This window comes from Hippoglossus stenolepis, chromosome 10, assembly GCF_022539355.2.
Source record: "Hippoglossus stenolepis isolate QCI-W04-F060 chromosome 10, HSTE1.2, whole genome shotgun sequence".
Lineage (NCBI taxonomy): Eukaryota > Metazoa > Chordata > Actinopteri > Pleuronectiformes > Pleuronectidae > Hippoglossus > Hippoglossus stenolepis.
In genome coordinates, this window is record NC_061492.1 from 22,759,219 (window position 1) to 22,780,585 (window position 21,367).

At 39.7% G+C, this 21,367-nt stretch overlaps 2 protein-coding genes across 6 annotated transcripts in view; both read left to right on the forward strand.

The window, feature by feature from the left end:
* Positions 1-4,633, forward strand: part of gphna (gephyrin a) — a 29,312-nt gene extending 24,679 nt beyond the window's left edge. For 4 of the 5 annotated variants that reach the window (XM_035168267.2, XM_035168268.2, XM_047341800.1 and 1 more), the window contains 3 exons: positions 464-602; positions 712-918; positions 3,939-4,633. In XM_035168267.2, the coding sequence (XP_035024158.1) occupies positions 464-597 (134 nt within the window). In that variant the 3' untranslated portion in view covers positions 598-602; positions 712-918; positions 3,939-4,633. The remainder of the gene's footprint in view (positions 1-463; positions 603-711; positions 919-3,938) is intronic. The other variant, XM_047341799.1, reaches the window with a different exon arrangement.
* Positions 4,634-5,621: 988 nt separating this feature from the next.
* The window catches only part of pals1a (protein associated with LIN7 1, MAGUK p55 family member a), a 36,233-nt gene continuing 20,487 nt past the window's right edge, over positions 5,622-21,367 (forward strand). Inside the window, exon 1 of the mRNA XM_035168271.2 lies at positions 5,622-5,841. The gene's annotated coding sequence lies outside the window, so the exon portion shown is untranslated. The remainder of the gene's footprint in view (positions 5,842-21,367) is intronic.

Genomic DNA, 21,367 nt, shown 5'->3' on the forward strand with positions numbered 1-21,367 from the left:
CAAGTTTTTAAATCACTGAATGGCCTCGCACCGCCCTACCTTGCAGACCTCCTCATCCCTTATACCCTGCTCTGACTCTTTGATCTGCTAACCAGGTGTGGCTCTCCATACCCAGAGCCAAACTAGAGACAGGGTGGTAGGGATTTTACTGTTAGAGCTCCACAACTGTGGAACAACCTTCCTTTGTTAATCAGACCACCAGTGTCCTCTTTTAAAACACACTTTTATAAAATTGCTTTTAATTATTTGTGTGTTTTATCCTTTGTCTTTTGCTTTAACTTGTTTATGCATTTTAATTTTTTTTGTCTTTAAAGCACTTTGTAAACCTGTTTATTGAAAAGTGCCATATAAAAAGTATATAATAATGATAATATGAATTATTATTATTATTATTATATGCATATCCTGGAGGCTTACACACACAACTTACTCAGACATGCATGATCGCTGTGGCTCTCTCCAGGTAACCAGGTATCCAGTAGGCTCATGTCAATGCGTAGCGCCAACGGCCTGCTGATGTTGCCTCCTAAAACAGAGCAGTATGTGGAGCTACATAAGGGAGAGGTCGTTGACGTCATGGTGATCGGACGACTATGATGCAGGTACATCACTCTCTCGTCTGTTTTATTCCCCTGTCCACGTGTTTCACTTTGTCACAAAGGCAGGAAAAACACTCCCACTAACTATCCAACAAACTGCTTTTATCCCCAGACTTCAATGTCACTCGCTACCGATTACCATGGCAGTGCCAGGACTTCCTGTCTGGACAGGATATGGGCGGGGGCAGGAAGCGATGCATGTCTACCTGGTCGCCATTAGCTGTGATGTCATATGCAACAGCCAATTGGAGCCAGCGCGGGCTGAATCCTCATTGGTCTGCTCTGAGGAGATCACTGTATTTCAATGAAGAAAAAAAAAGTGAAAAGAAATATATAAAATATGAGATTTATTCTGTAATATTATTATTACTATCCTGATGATAATGATTATTAATATTCTTAATTAATATTCTATTTATTATTATTGATTGAATATTATCATCTTAGTAGTAACCATTCCCTCTTCTTTCCTGTTCATTTGCTTTGTGAGTTTCCCTGGTAGATATAGAGACGTAAACTTCCCCTTCCTTCCTTCATTTCTTCTTCTTCTTCTTCTTCCTCTTCTTCTCCTCTTCTTCCTCTTCTTCCTCCTCTTCCTCCTCCTCTTCTTCTTCTTCTTCTTATCTTCTTCTTCTTCTTCTTCCTCTTCCTCCTCTTCTCCTCTTCCTCCTCTTCTTCTTCTTCTTCTTCTTCTTCTTCTTCTTCTTCTTCTTCTTCTTCTTCTTCTACTCCTGCCTCTGCTCTGGCGCCCTCTATCAAGATATAGAAGATCCCTACCCTGCAGTATTACTACATCTCCTCCTACAACACACTGACCCTAACATGAATATTGATCTAAAGGCTTATAAGGACATCTTCTGATCAAAGCTGCTGAAATAGTTTGTGCCAGTACAGAAAAAGAAAAAAAACATTTGTTGCCAAAAGAGGAAAAAATAATACAAGGATCCTTTGTATTTGTTTTGTCCAGATACAGTATGATAACACTTTGAGACCATACTGAGACCCTGAATCCCATTGTGACTCTCAGTGAAAGCCATGCAACTCTTGTAAGTGGCTCAGCTTTAAGGCAGAGTGAGGCTGGACTTCCATCCTCACTCACCACACCAGAACCCTCTGCTCCGACATCAAATCTGAACAAAATCCCGATGCTATATTACACAACGCAGACCCTGCATTCAAGTGGTGTTTGATTTCCATAAGGTTTACAACTACAAAATGTCTATACTTTGCCATTTTTTCTTCATTTTTAAAACTATAAAAAAGATATGGCTGACTTTATTCTATATTTTTCTAATGGTCATGAAATCTCATGAAAAGACTAAAACCAGTGGTGATGGAAGCACTCAAATGTTTTACTGAAGTAAAAGTACAAATAAATAGACAAAAATTTACACATTATCGTTTCTACTTTATTAAAAATACTTGCTTTTAAATATACTTTAAGTATCAAAAGTCTAAGTATAGCTGAGTGTAGCATGTTACCTAATGCAACAGTCTACCACATCTTTATGTCTGAGTCTCTGTTGTGTTTCTTCATTAGTGACTGATTCTGCAGCAGGAGACGGGTCTAATGTTACATGCCAACTGTGATCGGATCAGGGGATAGATTCTCTTGTAGTTGTTGATTACTTTAAAATTATAAAAACAATGTGATCATGTAACACAGTGCATTGTTAAAATGTAGTGGAGTACAAAGTACAGATTTGTTGATATTTGTAGTAGAGTAAATGTGAATCGTACTGGAAAATGAATCTACTTAAGTGAAGAACAGATTCATGAAAAATGTACTCAAGTAGAGTAACAATTTAAATGGACTTTGTTTCATCCCACCAGTGACTAAAACCAACATTATGTTAGTGACATTCTTTCACTCTGTACTGTCTTTCAGAATCAACAACTGATTCCTACTGACGGAAAAACTTAAATTCCCTTTTGTTCAGAGAGTTAGATGAGAAGATTGACACCTCGTGTCTCTCTGTTAAATATTAAACTACAATACTCTGACAAGACTTAATGAAAACTAGAAGTGAATGTGTGTGGTTTGGCAGCTGGCCACGCTCTGTCCAAATGTTACAGAATCCACCTACCACTGTCACTACTCGTTTAAAATGTATTGCTCCAACTTTACCCATGAACAGCTGGGAATATTAGTTCCTACATAAGTAAATGGGACATTTACTGTGGGTCGCTTTCAGCAGCAGACTCATCATTTGGTGCTAGATTGAGTATCTCTGACAGTAGAGCAGTGTGTGGAAGCAAGTGTGTGTGTGTGTGTGTAGGTTTTTATTGTGTCACATAGGAATACAAATATTATTGTTGGTTTTGGTCTTTTCATGGGATTTAGTGAAAATAATATGGAATATTATCTTTCTGTCAGCAGCCAAAGATTACTATACTTAGTCAACAGCTTATCTCAGAGACTGGCTTTGCTTTGTGTTTTGGCTAATCAGGAGCCTCCATCTTTTTTCAAGTTTTTACCTACAAACCACACGAACGTGGACAACAGAAGTCCAAGTGACAAGACATGTTTCAAACTCAGAGAAACTCTGACGTGACATCGCTTGAAAGCAGGATGTCACATTCAGGTGCTCGTAAACTGTACAACTAGTGTATTTCTACCACAATGGTGTTAAGGTGCTTGTCGAAGTCGGTGCAGTTCAAGGCTGTAAATCAAACTACAACATGTGACCGCTTCTCTCTCGATGTACTGTACTGTAGTCTGAGCAACACTGAGACATCTAGAAAACCTTCTGTGAGATTCAGCCCATGACTAGTTTATTTAACAAGCAAGTAGACCTACAGTGTCCTGCTGATTAAAGACCAACCTTAAATTGTTTACCAGTTAACAAGGATCATTCAAATGCATCATATGCAGTGTGTGAGTTCCAAACATTCACTAATGCCCCAAACCTTCTCCCCTCTACTTCCTCTGATTCTTCCTGTCAGATTGATCAGTGCTAAACAACCCCTCATGGTCAAAGGTCTGATGCTGCATTCAGGTCATAGTGGAAACGCTCGTACAAAGCTGTGGCGAGTATTTAAATGTAATGGTACTTTACAACACCCACATGACATAATTGGAGTTTTTCCTCCTGATGATCATAGTTAAGACATTTGAAGTTAATGTTCTTTCCAGATAAGAACCTTGTGTCTACAAAATATTTTTGACCTGAATACCACACTAGTCAGTGTTTCTGACCTTTGACCCTCTCTCTATAGGCTGACGCAGTCTTTCTCCACCTCTCCACTCATTTTCTTCCTCTCCTCATCCTCCACTTATCCTTCCCACACACTTGCATGCCCATTAAAGGGGGGGGGGGTGTCTTTCTCTTTGGGCAGGATTGATTCCAGGCCTGAGACCAGGGTGCAGCGTCTGGACGTCTTCTGATCTGACTAAAAACTACATTTATGAAAGATCTTGATGTGACTACTGGTGCGTAAGATGAGTTTTCAGAGCCCAGGCTCGGATACCAACACAGTCTTCTCATTCACTTCTCTGGCTCAGATGTCAGAAACTTTCCAGTTACCTCAAATGCACCGTACATCTGCCAATGGCTCGTGCTGGGTTCATGTCATGTAATACAAATTGGAAAAACAGGGTGAAAGGTAGACATAAATTCACTGAAAAGTCCACATCCAAATAAAAAAATTATAAAAAATAAACTGAATGAAAACACATTTATTATATTGCACATCTGGAAGCTCATATTTAAAGGAAACCCATAGTGACATGAACGCAGCATCAGAGCTTGTCCTGGCACCTGCCCAAGGAGGACCAATCAATCCCAGATAGATTCATTTGAGTAAGAAGAAGCAGGTTCTTGTTAAACTGCCTTTGTACTGAGTGATTCGTAACACTGGACTGAACTCAGTGTCACACTGCACATACTATAAACTATGACCAGCACTTGTAATGAAGCAATGACACAGCATTCTACTACTACTGTATAGATATGATAAAGAGGATGTTTTTTCTGTAATATTATTGAAACTGAAGATGAATTAATAAAAATAATCCTGATTATTCTGTACTATATTTGTTTCAACAAGTGGATATTATTTCTCAAATCCAGTTTGTCTGTGAAATTGAACAATTCGGAAGAAAAATCTGTGAAAGTGATGTTCACAACATAACATCTTTATATAGCACCTTTAAAACTAAATTCTACATGCTGAACCTTTAAACAAGCATGGGATTAAACAATATAATGTTCATGGTGAGACAAAGACTAATTTGAGTAATTTGTAAAGTAAAGTCATTGTCAGTTCTAAAGTCTATTGTTTATTTTACAGGGCAAAGATACAATTACAAGCAAGTGCACCAGAGTTTGTTTGCAGCTAATTTACATCAAAATAATAATACTATTATTATTATTATTAGTCATAGTAGTAGTATAGCCACAACGGCACTACATAGAATGCACAATACCTCAAGGGCATTTGTGTGAACTACTTATTACATAAGGCACCACAATACATAAAGGTTCAGTAAATACAAGGCTGTCATTGGTGGTGACACTTGTGTGTTGATTTTTAGTAAGAGCCTGAGGTTGGTTTTTCTAAAGATATAACTAAGTTCACTTTTTTTAACTAGTTTACTAGTTTTAATAAAGGTGATAAAGTTTACCAAAGTAAAAAACATGTATTCAAAAACAACACCAAAGCTTCTACTGCTACACAGACCTTTAGTAAAGTGCATCTATTCATTGTTTTGAACTAATGAAAATTGCGTTTTAAATTGGGATTGGCATTAACGTTTGGGATACACCTGATTATATCAAGCATAGGAGATACATTATGGGACTTATTAATCAATCTACGCATTTCAGATGATTTTTCATGGGTTCTGTCTTTGTCTGAAGTTAATTTGGCTTCTTTTAATACTAATCTATCAATAATAATAATCACTCCACCATGCAACGTTCACGCGCTACATTCCACGGATGTAGCAGCGGATTCGATTGGCTCGGAGGATCGCTGCATCCAATCAGCGTCGTTGTTTTATGTGAGTGTGGTATGCAGTCTCCTCCCCCCTGTCTGGAGTCGGAGGTGACAGTTTGAGAGGAGGAGCGGCAGGAAGAGCCCTGCTCCGCTGCTCCGACGCACCAGCAGTCAGCCTGTCACACACTTTCCAGAACAAAACCGGAGTTTCCAGCGGTTGGACTACAAAAACGAAACCGTATCCACGAGCTCCCGGTTGGATCCATCAGCGCAGGGAGGAGGTGGACGGCTCCGAAACACAGTGAGTGTCCCCGGGTTCTCGCTGCTGCTCTGAAGTGGCTTTGTTATCAACAGGTGCCGCAGGAAGCAGCCAGCTAGCTAGTTAGCTGCTAACGCTAGCCCGATAACATTCAGTACAACGAACCCACGCTTCTTGAATAAGTGTAGTCGTCTCTCTGTGTGTGTGTGTGTGGGGGGGGGTGGCACTCCCTAACTTAATGTCAACGGTTTATACTAACCAGAGGCAGTTTGTCTTTACTGGTGGTTAAAGTAATTCGCTCCATGTCCAGCTACTTGTGGGGGAGTTTGATGGTGGAAGTGGCTCAACACAACACTCATTTCTCCCAGCGAGCCTTCCTCACCTGGCACGTAGCTCTCCCGCAAGCTGCCAAACACGAAGAGAGACTAAATAACTTTCAGAGATAGTATCAGCGATACGTGACGTGACGTCGGGCAATTGTTAATAATGGAAGAGTGTGTTTAGTTTGTGCTTTGTTGTCCGAGGTTTGTGTTTACCTCCAGTTGCGTTGGCTGATGTTGTAGGCTGCTATCATAGCACAGGCAAAATGTAAAGGTACGACTTTTTAAATGCAACACAAAGTGTTACAAAGTCGCCTCTGGTTAATCAAGGACGTGTGGAGTCGCTGCTGTGCACCTACAGTCAAAGTAAAGGAACAAGTGACTGCCATATTTTCCACATGTAGCCTCCTTATCTCTATCAGAGAACGGTATGTGTTGGGTTGTGCCAACATCACATTGCACAGATACTATTGAAACCAGCATGAGGGGCCAAAGTAAGTTTACTTTGCATGATGTTCCTGCTTTAATTCTTTGTAGTTTCCATGGGATTTCTTATCCTCACCTTGTTCTGCATTTTATGAGTTCAATATCTTGCAACACTGCTAGAGTTTGACACAGATGGTGACAGTTTTAAATCATCCCAGTGGTTCAGACGTGTTCAGTTTCTTAGATACAAACATTTCCAATATTTTGGTTAGGAGGCAAACAAGGAGTTTGAAGTTTGAAGAAATACAGACACAGAGGTGTAAAGACAGCATAGCAAGTGAAACACTTTACCTGAAGACTGTTATCAGTGACAAGGTGTAGTCCTCAATGACACTGGCAACGGAAATCACCCAATGGTAGTGAATGATTCTCTCTTTGCAGTGTCATGCTGTTTGCCTGGGGCTGTCAGCACAGGTTCAATGATACCACTGTGCTGCTTTGGCAGTTTATCTGTCACATCGTCATCATCGCTGATTCTTTTGTGTTGTAGATGATTCATTGGAACAGACACTTAATGACTAGTTAGACTCAGACAAGCACAACCATTGAAAACAAACTTGGCAGTGGAACAGTGCAAAATAGCTTTGAAATACAACTCTCATTTGTTGCATCCAGAATTGGTTGCTTTGCACATTTGATCTTATGCATAATTCAAAGAAGGGGGATACGTTTTTTTAATAAGTTTAAAGGTGGTTTCTTGCCAGGAGTGGGTGGTGGTTGTAATGGTTTAGCTTGCATGAGCTTCTGCCATCTTTGCATTTACAAGACAAGATGTTATAATACAACCTCTGAGCAGTGCCACTTCTTCAGGGCGGATTGGATCTACAGTGACTTGCTATAAGAAATTGACAAGACATCCCTTGTAGCAGCAGGAACACTGCCGAACAAAACCTAGTTGTAAACAACAGAGTAAGAGAGTCTGCAACTATATGGCACAAGGAGGCATACCTTTTTTTGCCTTTGCAAAAAAAAAACCATTTAGAGTATGGCTAGGCAATAAAACAATATGATTAATTAATATATTTTATCAATAGCACTACAGCACAAATCCATTACATATCAATATAATGCTTATAACGTGTGGAAGCACATTGAGGAGTTATAAGACAATTTATCTCCCTCAAATTTGTAGAATGTTTTGCCGTTTGTCAAGTGTTTTCGAAAGAAAAGTTTAAAACCACAACCTTCCCTACCTTCACCCTGCAATGAGCTGCAGCATTTCCAAAGATACTGCACTAACAGGAGCTGCTTATTTTTGGTACAGCTCACTTCCACAGGTATTCCAAGTCCTGCAGTCAAAGTGATATCAACTGCATTTAAAAAAAAGAAAAAAGGAATTCACAATGTCAAGGGGAAGTATTAAATTGCCTACAATCATCAGGTGTAATAGCAACATCTCTCATTGGTGGAGCTTGCTGTTACCATGGAAATGTTTACCACAACAGCTACGATCGGATCGTTCAGCGTTACTACGCTAGGTCATTGTACTATACACTATTTGAAACGCTATATACATGCATTAAAGACAGAAACCACAATGTATTGCAACTTTACATTAACAACAAGAAGAAGCATGCTGGAGGTTGTTGGGAAGGGATTATTTGCAATGGTTTATGGGATGCATAGTTCCTTCACTCTTAAAAAAATATAAACATATTATTTTTTTATTGTTTTCCGATTTTCTTTGGTCCGAATCAAATGTTTTTCTGTCACGATTCATTTCTTAGCTAGTCCGCTTGGTTCCAGACTTAAAACTCTGAAACATTAATGGCGAAAACGACTGGGGAATTTACCTCTGGAACCAGAGCCGTTCAAGAAGTGTGCAGTCACCAAAATCCTTCATATCTAACTCACAAGGTATATTCCCTTCAGTTGTAGGTTGTGTTATCCGTCCAGCCACTTAACTACAGGTGCACGTTGTTCATTGGTCCACTACTTTATAGTTTACAGCACAGGACCATGTGTGATCATTCTGATCCTTTGAAACTCTGGGCTGACCTTCAGATAGGCTCTACAAGCAGGTATTAGGTCACATCGCTATGGTTAAGAGGTCAATGCTGATTTTACGGACACACACGTACACACAGAGTGGGCTAGTGAAGCAGAGAGGTGAGGACGGACAAAATACAGAAGTCCTCTGTTCTCTGGAATGCTCTTTCACTCACTCGCTCACTCTCATTTTCACTCTGACCTGATTGAGACCCATTGAGCTGCCAATCAACATGTGTCACCAAATCAGGGTCTCTTCCATCTTGGATCTGATGAGAATTCCTCTCTGGCCATGGCTAATTAACAGGCTTAATTCTAGTGTGCTGTTTGAACGTTTGCTAAGCAGTCTAATGTTATCAATCAGTGGAACCTGTCGCAGCCAACTGAAACAAGGGGCTGGTTGGCTATTGGTCAAATAACCCACTAACTTATAATCGCACCTGGCTTGTATCTGCATTGGGAGTGGATACTTCCGGGTCAAATGACTCTGCAGTAGACCTAGGTTTTTGTCAGCTCCGGCTCTGACTGGCAGTGATGGAAACAAGACACTTGGGTTAATGGGCTAATTTGGAAAGACAACGAGGCAAGAGAGCACCTCAGTTTAAGATGCGTCAGTGATGTCGAACATGATGCAGCAGGAAAAAACAGAAAGGCAAACTCCTCCTATACTGGCAATGGGGAAAAGAGTCAACTGCTTTATTTTAGCGGCTTTAGTTGCCTTTAAATAACCCACTTATCCTTATTTTTGGTGTTAGCCTGACTTTCAGTAGAGTTTATAGTAGAAGCTAAATGCTAAAGCAAACATAAACATTATTTGCATTGTTATTTTAATAGGAGTGTAACTGAACCGAAAAGTTTCAGTACAGGCCTTTCAGTTCGGTATGTATGAGAACCGAACGAATGCAGCGAGTCCACGTGCCAAACTTATTTGTGTGCATACGGGTCTCAAATTCCGAGGGAAAACTTTAGCAAAGGACCGGATGTGCCGTAGGCTCGTGGTCATGGCGACTGACATTAGTGGGACAAGGAAAAAGAGAGTTCAGTGCAAACCCAGGTCCCCATGGCATCCAAGCACCCGCTTGCAAATAATTCAGACCGTGTCAAAGCATTAACAACCACCATAGGGGTTTTTATAGTAGCAGATATGCAACCGCTCTCTGCGGTTCAAAACCCAGGCTTCAAATACACGCTGAAAGTAAATGAGCCCCGTTACGATGTTCCCTCTTGTCCACATTTCAGCCAGCAAGTCATACCAGCCCTCTGTAAACCTCTGTCCTTGGCGTGAGAGTGTTCTCCACAGTGGGAAACATTGTAAGTGCCAGCATTGTCACCCTTTCTGCAAACAATGTGACATTTATTTTGAACACCCTCCCTCCCCCCCAACAAATCAGTTTAATGTTTTTCTTTTCCTTGTTTCCACTGTACCGGAAATGTAGCAAACTGTGACCTTAAAACCGAGGTATGTACCGAAACAAGATTTCTGTGTAAAGTTACACACCTATATTTTAAACATCCTTACTAAAGGTCATGCAGTCAGATTAACGCAGACATGTACCACTACCCTGATTTTTCTAAAGGGTGTTGTCAACAAATATTCTTTACAAATCTGTCTTACTATTTCATAAATATGTTTCTACTACTGCCTATTGAAGCATTTCTTCATATTTGAAAACGTTCCTAGTTTAAATCGATCAAATCTTTTAGATATTCGATGACAGATTGTTGAAATATCTCATGTCTGTTCATGTTAAATAATTCAGTACATCATAACTGACAAACATGATTTTAAGTTCCTACATCCCCCCTCGCCCTCATTTTCGCTCTGAATCCCTTAGTCTGGTACAAGGTGGTACAGCCCTTTTTAAGTGTGTGTGTACTGTTAAACACAAGATAAGATTGAGCTCTGCTTCTGCTCCCAGTGACACACACACACACACACACACACACACACACACACACACACACACACACACACACACACACACACACACACACACACACACAGAGAGAGACTTGGTGCTTTACTCACTCTCTGTCAGCTGTCTGCAGTTTAAGTTATTTCCACATCGTATTTTACATGTTGTGGATACAATTGTTGGCCTGGGAATCTTTAGGCTCCTCACGATTCCATTCGATTCCAATTCAGAGGGTTACGATTCAACTATAAAACAATTATCGATGCATCTGGATTCATCAAATAATTTTATACATGATTCATTTTTTTTTATCACTGTGACTACTAGAGGTGTGCATCTTCACTAGTCTCATGATTTGTGCTTTAAAAAAGTATTTTAGACGGTTACTGTTATTACAAGTGTGCTGTAATTTACAAAATAAGGTTTTCAATTAGGGCTGGGCGATATGGAAATGAATCTTATCTAATAGTTTTTTTCATATAAGTCACTATCGATATATACTGTATATCACAATATAACTCATATCAGCGCCACTGCACCGAGGTGCATTACTCTGTGCAGGTCAACAAATGACTCTGCTTCTCTGATGTTTTCTAATCACTCACAGAGGAACTGATCTCTATAAAAAAACCTCCTGAATTAATATTTATGTTACTGGATAAACGTGGCGGCATTTATTCTGCAACAATTAAGTTGAAACACAGCGTTGTGTCATAATCTGCGGGAAGAACTTCTGTCTACAGAAGTGTGCGTGTGTGTGCTCGTCTCTGTCCCTCTTCACACAAACTGACCACATGTATTTAGTTATTTATCGATGGTGTCGAATCATGACTCCTTAGATGTCCTGTCTGTGCGCGTCACATTACGTCTCGTGTTGTGTAGCAGGTTTAAGCATGTGTCTCATGAACTCTGAGTAAATCAAAGAAACACAGACTAAACATCAGTACTTTAACGTGTCCTAATAACTTGTGATCAGTGATGGTGTTTATTGTTAAAGTGTAAAGTGAGCGCAAGTCAGAGTGGGAGTGAGGAGGAAGCAGACTCCGACAGAGACCCTGACACATACAGGACGAGCAGACAATTATGAGCATCTGTCCTGATCCTGGAGCAGCGGTGGTTATAATTATTCAGAGCCCAGGTCCGAGTCGCAATGCATCTAAGAAACGTCCACAGCTCTAGTGCTCAGCAATGTGCAGGAGACATGGAGGGACTAGTATAATCTCTCCACCTGATGTTTAGATTTTGTTATTCAATCAGTATACTGGTTTGACAGGGAAGCTGTGCGCAAACAGGAATATAATATTCATTTAGTGAGCTCAAGCTCCCTTTGATGTCCATGTGTGCATGTGCCAGCCTGCCATAACCGCTCTTTCTGTATCTTCTAAATGAAGAGAGCCAGCCATGCTGCTGTCTTTCCACAACCAATTCACGGTCTGTAGTGTGGTTGTGTGCCCTGAGGACAGTTCAAGGTTTGTGGGCTATTTGCATAATTCGTAAATATTTAGCTTTACCTTTGACGAGACATTTGCATTTACCATTTACATTTAGATATAACAGTCGCATATATTCAACATTCATAGTAAACATTTACATATAGATACGAAATTTAACATTCAACTTATATATGACACAAATTTCTGTCCTAAATGTGAAGAAAGTGAGCTAAATATTTGAAGTATATCAGCGAATATATCATATCAATGAATTTTTACATTTGGCACCCCATAGCACACACACACACACACACACACACACACACACACACACACGCACACACACACACACACAGAGGTTCTTCCAGCAGATTATGACAGCAGTGTTTTAACTTCATTGTTGCAGAAGAAGCGATGCCCCGTTTATCCATGAACATAAATATGAATTCAGCAGGTTTTTATAAAGATCAGTTCTACGTGTGAGTGATTAGAAAACATCAGAGGAGCAGAGTCACTTGTTGACCTGCACAGAGTAATGCACCTCAGTGCAGCGCCCCTATTATGATTTTTATCGTGATATAGACTGATATGAAAAAATGATTGTGATAAGATTTTTTTCCATATCGCCCAGCCCTACCTACCACATGTATTTAGTTATTAATGGATGGTGTCGGGTTATGAATCTGGATCATTCCGGTGACTTACACACTGATGTCCTGACACATCTTGTGTTGTAGAGAGGAAATACATGCACATTAGCATTTCATGTAGAAATTAGATGTGGAGACATGCAGGTGATGAAAAATACTAATTTATGTCACTTTGTTTGTCTGTATTTCCTGCCTAGTTTTTACAATGTATTTTGAAGGTACAATGAAAGCTAGCATTATCAGTCTCTACAATGTTTTGTACTTTTCATAATAACAATTCATACATGAGGCTTACCTTCATCCTCAGTGGAATCACTGACTTCACCGGGCGGGCAGGCAGGCAGGCGCTGAACATACTGAAGTTTAGTCTAAATGAATGTGTACCTGCCACACTCACCAGCTAACAGCTAATCCGGCTGCAGGTTTTCTCTTTCAGCTGCAGCTCGAACAAAGCTCTGGTGACCTTATCTTCCACATGCTATTGAGTCTCATTCCACTGTTCTTAGATTGGCTGTGCTACAGTCGTGCTAACATATAGATATCAATACCCCTGTTGATAGCAAGAGCACAGCATGGTGACATTCCTGAGTTTGGTTCCTATGGTTGTCCTTGGATGCAGGCCTATAGAGAATGTGGACACAAAGCTTACCACCTTAACAGGTTGTAGAACTCCTAAAGATGACATCATCTGGCAATGAAAGTGTTGCAGCTAGAGGCAGAGTCTATGTGCATATGGGGAAGGCAGAGGAATGTTTAATAGCATTAATATACATACATGTATGTTCCTACTGCTACTGAACGTTTGCCAGAACTTGCACCTGCATGTGCCGTTGGACAAAGAAGGTTTTGTTTTTCGCCTCCTCAGAAGAAGCAAGTTGCTGCTTTTCATTGTTGCACTGCATAAATAAACAAGAACTACGCTGAGATAATCCCACTGTAAACATCAGACCTTCAGTTTACACCTCAGTCCTGCTTTATACTCAGTTTCACCTGACACCGTAAGGAGGAAATCGAATCCTCTTTGAGGAAATAATAGGTCTATCACGTAACATGTTGCTGCATGAACTTAATTGTCTAATCTGTGTTTTTATTTTTTGTCTCTACATGTTAATTTTAATCGAACATGGAAATTTGTCAATTAAAAATCACCTAAAGTTTGCTCAGACTGCAGGAATTCAGGAACCTCGGTTGGTGTTGATGTTCAGCCCAGATCGTCTGGTAGTTTGAGGGTTAAAGAGCCTTTCTTAAACCTCATCAGGGCCGCTCAGCAAAATTATCAAACATGTTTAATATTTAGGATGTAGAGTCAGGACGATTACATCAGTACTTTCCAATTGGAACCAGAGAGACCACGGGTCAAGCTGCTGAAATGGCAACCACCTATACCAGGTGTCTTGTTGACATATATTAAACGGAAAATTGTAATCTCTCCTCTTGCTGAAGAATAGACGTGTTGTGTTGACCACATCTCCCCAACCATTATTTCATCCAAACTAATTTCTTCTGCTTTGTTTTATAACACTGCAAAGCATTATTACACCATTTTTTTCACCATCTTCTTCCTCCCAGTGAGATTCTCCTAGAGTGCAACCCAATTTCAGCCAGGATGTTAAAACTGCTGTAGTATCAGCCCAGCTTTTAGCGAACGCTGCACATTTTTTGGGAGAGTATACTTCCTGTACGATGTTGTAGTGAGATTTTAAATCTGGCGTTGCTGATGCTTTGTTTTGTCTGGAGTGGTATTGTCATGCTTCCTCTTCCTCACACATAAAGCCCCTGAGGCTCACAAGTATGTTTTAATTACTTTCACAGCTCTCAATGGGCAATTGTTTTCTTGCATTACACAATAACAGTGCATGATGAAGTGCTGTATACCATTAGTTATGCGTCCCCACACATTGTTTTCCTGTTCAACTCAAGAAGCTCATGTAATATTGTGCAGGATGAAGAAGCTGTTGACTGTAGCTATCAGCTTTTCCTTCAAGTACTTGGAGAACTACTTCACTCGTATTTGTGCGGAGCAGAAAAAAACTCTTTTTTTGAACAGCTCTTCTCTCCCTTGTGTTGTGCTGCTAAGCATCCTTGCCTGCAAATAATATTTGTGGTGTGTGTTTATACTTAAATGACCCAGAATTAATTCAAAGAAAAACTATAAATGCAATAGCTGAGAACTAATTCATAAGCATTGACACTCTTAAAAATAATTGAGTTGGTTGTGAGTTGTCTGTGATGAAAGAAACTGTGAAGAGTGGTGAATTGCTTTTTTACGTAGCTCAACACGGTGTCAGTTTCATTACATTATTTTATTATAGATGGAGGCTGAAGTAAAATTAATCTATGATTGAGCAGGCTGATAGCTGATTGAGATAAACTATAGATAAACGATGAACTATTTTGAAGGAGTAAAAACTGCTTCACCAGTGATATAGTCATGTTCCCAACCCTTCATTTGAAGGGCTTTTTGCTTCCCATAGCTTTGCCTTGAACTGTTAACTCAGCAAGACACGCATGCATACCCACATTCATGCATTCACACCAGGGGGTAAGCTATAGCGACAGATGGTGTTGTCTATGTGTTTGTGTGTTGGGGGTTCCTTGTTTTAGTTTATAGCTTATCAATCCTGAGTGTGTTTCTTGTACAACAGTACACAGTTCAGTAGGTCAGCAAATAAAGTCTTATTTGACCAAGTCACTGGTCTAACGGCAGGATCCAGTTTGAAACAGCTGCAAGTCTTCATCAGCTACAGGGGTTTTACAAATCAAACCCCCACGTCATCCCCTCTACTGCATCTGCAGATCATTCAGTCAGAAACACTGATATTCAAACCCAGCTTTCAGTAAGAATGTATGGATCATTACATAATGGAGGTCATGGTCTATTTCTGCTAGCTTTCCACATCAATAGAACAACAGTATTTTAATGAGCGAGCCTCAGAGTAGGAGAAAAGTAATCCATTCAGTCAAGACACCTGCTTGGAAGCAGCTTTATTTACATCTTCTGACAGTGCTACTCTTGACCTCTCTCAATGAGTTTACATGGATACCCAATTAAACCAATAGAATAAGACGCATTTAAACAGATTAAGGTTAAAGTTAAGTTCTGATTAACTTAACCTTAATTGAATAAGGTTGTGGAATATTATGACTTTAGTAACATTGTAGACATGTATATATCTTGATCGCATTATACCATTTTAAATTCTCCACAGCATTTTGCAACATTGACATACAGCAGTTACCAACTGCTTGATACAATTTGACCTGGGTGGAAACAAGATGGAAAAATTAAAAGCAGTTGCCGCTTAGAAAGAAAACACCCAAAACGGTATATGGTAGCATCATACCTTAAACAATTTCAGGGTGGGGTCTTAAAACTGACTGAATAACACCAGTAATGATGTGAGTCATAATCGGTCTACACTCTAACATGAACATGGGAATAAGAATTTAATATTTTTTAGCAACTCATGTAAACACAATAATCAAAATAATGTCTTATTCAGAATACCTTCAATGGCGCGAATATTAGTGTCCATGTAGTCAATGTTCAAATTTAACGTTCTGACTCACCTGCCAAAGTTGTAGAGTTAGAGAAGTGCTGAGAATCTGTTTTAAAAGCCAACGTGATCAATAATGTCTTGTATTGAAAGAATAAGGTTTAATGAATGAATTCTGCACTTATATGCAACCAATCATATTGTTTGCTTTTAATAATATGCCACATTTTATCAGAGCAAAATGGGGTAAGTGATTAAAAACATGAATTTAGAAGGCAGCTGAAGTTTTCTTCTGTTTTTTTCTTTTAATCATATTTTAAATGCTGTTCTTTTAACTATTTCTTTTGTATTTCATTTTGTACTTTTACTTCCCATGGTGAGGTGATAGACACTGCAGTTAAAGTGAGTGTACCATGTTGTAGTTGTGTGGAGGTTTTGTCAGTTTTTGTGTGTGATACTCTGATTACTGTCTGGAAGACTGATTGAGTCTCCTCAGTCATGATAGACCAAAAAAACCCTTCTCTGTAAGGCTCTCTGAATGACTTTCAACAACCTCCTCGTAGTGGTGTCAGCTTGATGTTTGATGTTGTAGGGAGATTTACTCTCCAGTGGAGCTGCATGTATCCTCCTGCACTTCCCTCCTCTCTGATGTCTGAGCCTCAGACACTGTCTACTCTTACTGCAGAGCTGTTATCACTATTATCACTGTCTCGAGACCTTATCAGGTGCTTTTTTTACTTCCACTGTTGCTCAGTCCTGTTTCCATTGACATTCTTTTTAGGTCATACTTGTTTTGACTCAAGCTAAAAATGTTTTATGTTTTGAGGTCTGCTAAACTTGAAATTCCCAGACAGATGAGTGCAAAGTGTTTCTACGGCGACATCTTTTTTTTTCATCTTTATTTTGTTGATATGTATAAAACTAGCAATAACATTTAATAAACCTTCACTGGGTGTAATCATAATGCATATAAAAAATGCTATTCCATCCAACACAACTAACTACAGCACACCCTCTTAAAATATCGCTTGGACCACAAACAGGGTAGAGACTGAAAGTTTGCACACCAGTTCATTGTGTTGACAAAACAACAGCCTGTCTGCACACAGCAGACTAGCTAGCGTTAACCCCCCGGAAGAGGCAGGCTGCCAGAGATAGTAACGTGTCAACAAACTTAAACTGAGAGCTGGAAACAGTGAGCACATTCTCTTTGTAGAAATGAGATATCTCTGCTATGAGATAACATCATCAACGTACCATCATGATAGTCCTATAAAGTGTGCAGGGCCTGTATAGACAAATTATTGGAGCAAAGTGTATGAGACTCATGACTCAAGGTGTCTCATGTAGCCAGCTATCATCAACATTACTGTTTAACCTCAACTAACCCTTTGGTGCATGTTAAGAACTGGATTCCACAAAGTATCAACAACTTCTGCCTACACACAACATATAGCACTGATGTACACACTGTAATTACAGAGAAAAGACCAAAATGCAAAGATAGAATTAGGGATTTGTTTCGACTTTGGTTTCAATTACAAATCTATGGGTTCTCACATTGTTGTGTTAACCAGTGAATTGTATGTCATTGGTTGCCTTGTATGTTTGGTTCAGAATATGGCAGCTGTCATTGTCTTTGGTCACCAGAGCAGTAAACCAGCTATCAGTGTATATACGTCTGTGTGACCACATTTGTCAACTTTCAGCTGCAGATCCCAAAATCGTACAATGACTTTGTTATTAACCATTTTTATGCTTTTATACTTTAAAGTATTGATGTTCTGCTCCAATAGACTGAACTGTTGCTACTGAACCCTCAGGTCATGATTGGACCAAAAAGAGTCATTTGACACATGAAGTTGGAAGACAGTAAAATAAGGTATTGTGTAAATATCTCAATTAAACTTTAAACAGAATAATCATTTTGTTATTTACATGTGTTATAGTAAGCCCGGGCAATATGACTTCAATCAATACTTTAACCTCAATTACAATTAAGGAACAATCATTTTTTTGCCTCTGCAGTGGGGACACAGGGTTGGGTTATCGTGGTTCCGTCATCCTGATCATGGACGTTTGTATAATATTTTTAGTCCAAATTTTACCAACATTACAACCCTACTGGTTCTAAATGTTCTTCTTAGAAACCTTCTGGACAAATACAGTTGAAATTTATCTTAGTCAATCAATAAAACATGTACTGTTGTGTGACTACTTTTAGAGTGCCATTAATCTATTTTGTCCCTGTGTTAAATAATAATGCACTGTTGTTCCCAAGATTTCGAGACTTCAAGGGGATCAGTGCAAATATATTGAGATCATGCAACACACATACACACACTCCCTTCCCCCATCTATGGAATTTTGTTCTCAGGACTGCCTGGCATTCCTCACTGCTGCATCATGAGACCTCTGCTCTCTCTCTCGCTCTCTCGCCCTCTCTCTGCCTCTTTCTGTCGCTGTGTGATAGTGTGTATGTGTGTGTTTACTGCCCTGCTGGTAAGAGATAGCTGTTATAGTGTCACTCAAAGATGAGGCCTCCATCCATCTCTCACGTGTTTATTTTTACCTCCTCTCTCTCTCTCCATGTTTACCTTGATTCCCCTCTGCTCCCACTGTGTGTGTGTGTGTGTGTGTGTGTGTGTGTGTGTGTGTGTGTGTGTGTGTGTGTGTGTGTGTGTGTGTGTGTGTGTGTGTGTGTGTGTGTGTGTGTGTGTGTGTGTGTGTGTGTGTGTGTGTGTGTGTGTGTGTGTGTGTGTGTGTGTGTGTCCCCTGCTGGCAAGAGATAGTTGTTATTGTGACACTCAAAGATAAGGCTTCCATCCATCTCTCTTCTTATCTCTCCAGTCATTTATACCTTGCTTGCCCTCTGTTGTCTGTCCCAACATTTTATCATCCATCCACTCTTCCCTCCCACTAACTCTGTTCATCGTGGGTGTGTGGGGTGGGACCACCCAGCAGTTGACAAAGCTGTTGTCATGGTTATCAGGAGAGTGGGGGTTCTCATGACATTGTTGTCTCAGAAGTAATGAAGATAGAAACCAGTAGAGAGCAGAACAGGGACCATATTCAGGTCCCCAGACTAACTTTTTACTTTGGTTGCACCTGTGGTCCAACTTTTTCATTTGGGTGCATCCCATCATTGCGCTTTTTTCGCTGACCTCTTAAAAAACATTTCAAACCACTTGTATAATGATAATTATTATAGCATAATCATGCAGGTCCACCTTTTCGTAGAGCAATGGACTTTTAATTCTTAAGAATATTCAGTCTGATATTTGAATTATACATTTTATATTATAATATGATTATGATTGATTCCCCAAGATGTTGAAAACTTTCCTTTTATTTTAATAACTGCATCACATCATTTCTACTCCATGTTCAAGCTGCCAATCATCTGTTCTACCACATCACACTCACATCTGGTGGCTGTTGAGGCCACTGAAGTTCACTGAACTCACAATCATGTTCATTAAGCCTGTTTGAGACTTGTACTTTAGCTACTTTCAGACATGCAGACATTCATAAAACATTTCTTATTTTTGTTTCAATTGTTTTCCTTTTTATTTCTGTCCTCAAATAATAAGTGGAAGAGGAAAGGAGAAAACACAAAGTTGTGTTTGAAATGTTTGATGGCGTTTTTCTTATGTGAAAGGAACAAATGTTTTCATGTCTGAAAACACCTTTTTTGCAATGGAGCATTATCCTGCAGGAGATGGTAAACTGTGGCCATAAAGGGATGAACACGGTTAGCAACCATACTCCTGATTACATGATTGATTGCTATTAAGGCTAAAAGTTGGTCAAGAAAACATTTCCCATATCATTACCCCACCACCAGGGGGTTGGCTCCATGGATTCATGCTGTTGACTCCAGATTAAGACTCTGCAATCTGCAGCCTCAGCACAAATCCAGATTCACCAGACCAGGCTTAGTTTTTCCATCTTTAACTGTCCATAGTTGGTGAATCTGTGTTACTGCAGTCTCACATTTCTCTTGTCTGACAGGAGTGAAACCTGACCTACTCTCTGTTTTTCTAGACCAGGGGTCGGCAACCTTTACTAGAAAATGAGCCATTTTGCCCCCTCTTCCACCAAGTAAAATTCACCTGGAGCCACAGAACATATTTGATAACACAGCTTATGAAGTTGTATATATAGTAATACTCAGTGTTGTGCCAGTTCCCACTTAAAATGAACTAGTTCAAAGTTCAGTGCCCCGGGGCCCTGTGTGTGTGCACGCTTTCTGGGAGCGCACACACACACACACACACACACACACACACACGCACGTTTTCTCTCGCTCCTGGTATTTCACATGATGGCCTTATACGATCATGATTTAAAAATATCCCATTATCTACGCACAGGTACTGGAGAACCAAGACGACAGAAAGCAATGGTTGCAAACAACATTTACCCCATAAGTTTAGTTTTTGGTGCTATCGAAAAACCAAAACACTACACCGAGTTTCTTTTCAGGGATGCACGATAATATCGGCACGTCATCAGTATCGGCCGACAAAGACTTTAATATGACATATCGGCAACGAACCGAAATGAACATCTGTCAATATGACATACCGATAAGGTGACTCTTGGAGTGAGACAAGATAAGTCCGTTTTTTTAGGCTTTACGTGTCATCACGTTGGTGAGTTTAAAAGAGGGATAAACATGTCTGAGATGTGTTTTTTGTCAGAAACGGATAGCAAAGTTGCTATTTGCAATGTTTGCTCGACTTCAGTCTTGCGAGGAGGACAAAAGTTGCATTCCTTCAATACGACATTCCTTTTAATTCTCATCTCAAAGGGATAGTTCACCGAAAAGTTTAAATTCACTCATTATCTACTCACCAATATGCCGATGGAGGGGTGGGTTTAATGTTTGAGTCCACAAAACACTCTTGGAGGTGGTAAACAGCTTTGCAGAGGAATCCAATACAATTGAAGTCAATTATGACTTCTTCAGATGTAATAAAACAGAAAAAACATAACATGCCTCCATACTGCTCGTGTGGCATCATCCAAGTGTCTGCAAGCCCCGACATTCATATTCACCTTGAAACAGTGTCATTTATACCATGTTTTTAGCCTAAATGTCCTCTGATATCCTCCTCAGAGGTGCGTTCAAGTGCGCTCAGAACCAAAACTTTTTTCTTTAAAAAAAGCACTAAACGATGGTCAACTGTTGACAGTTTACAGTATACTTAATTTAAATTTACAAATATAAATAAGTCCCTCAACAAATTAATGTATTTTTTTAATCAATCT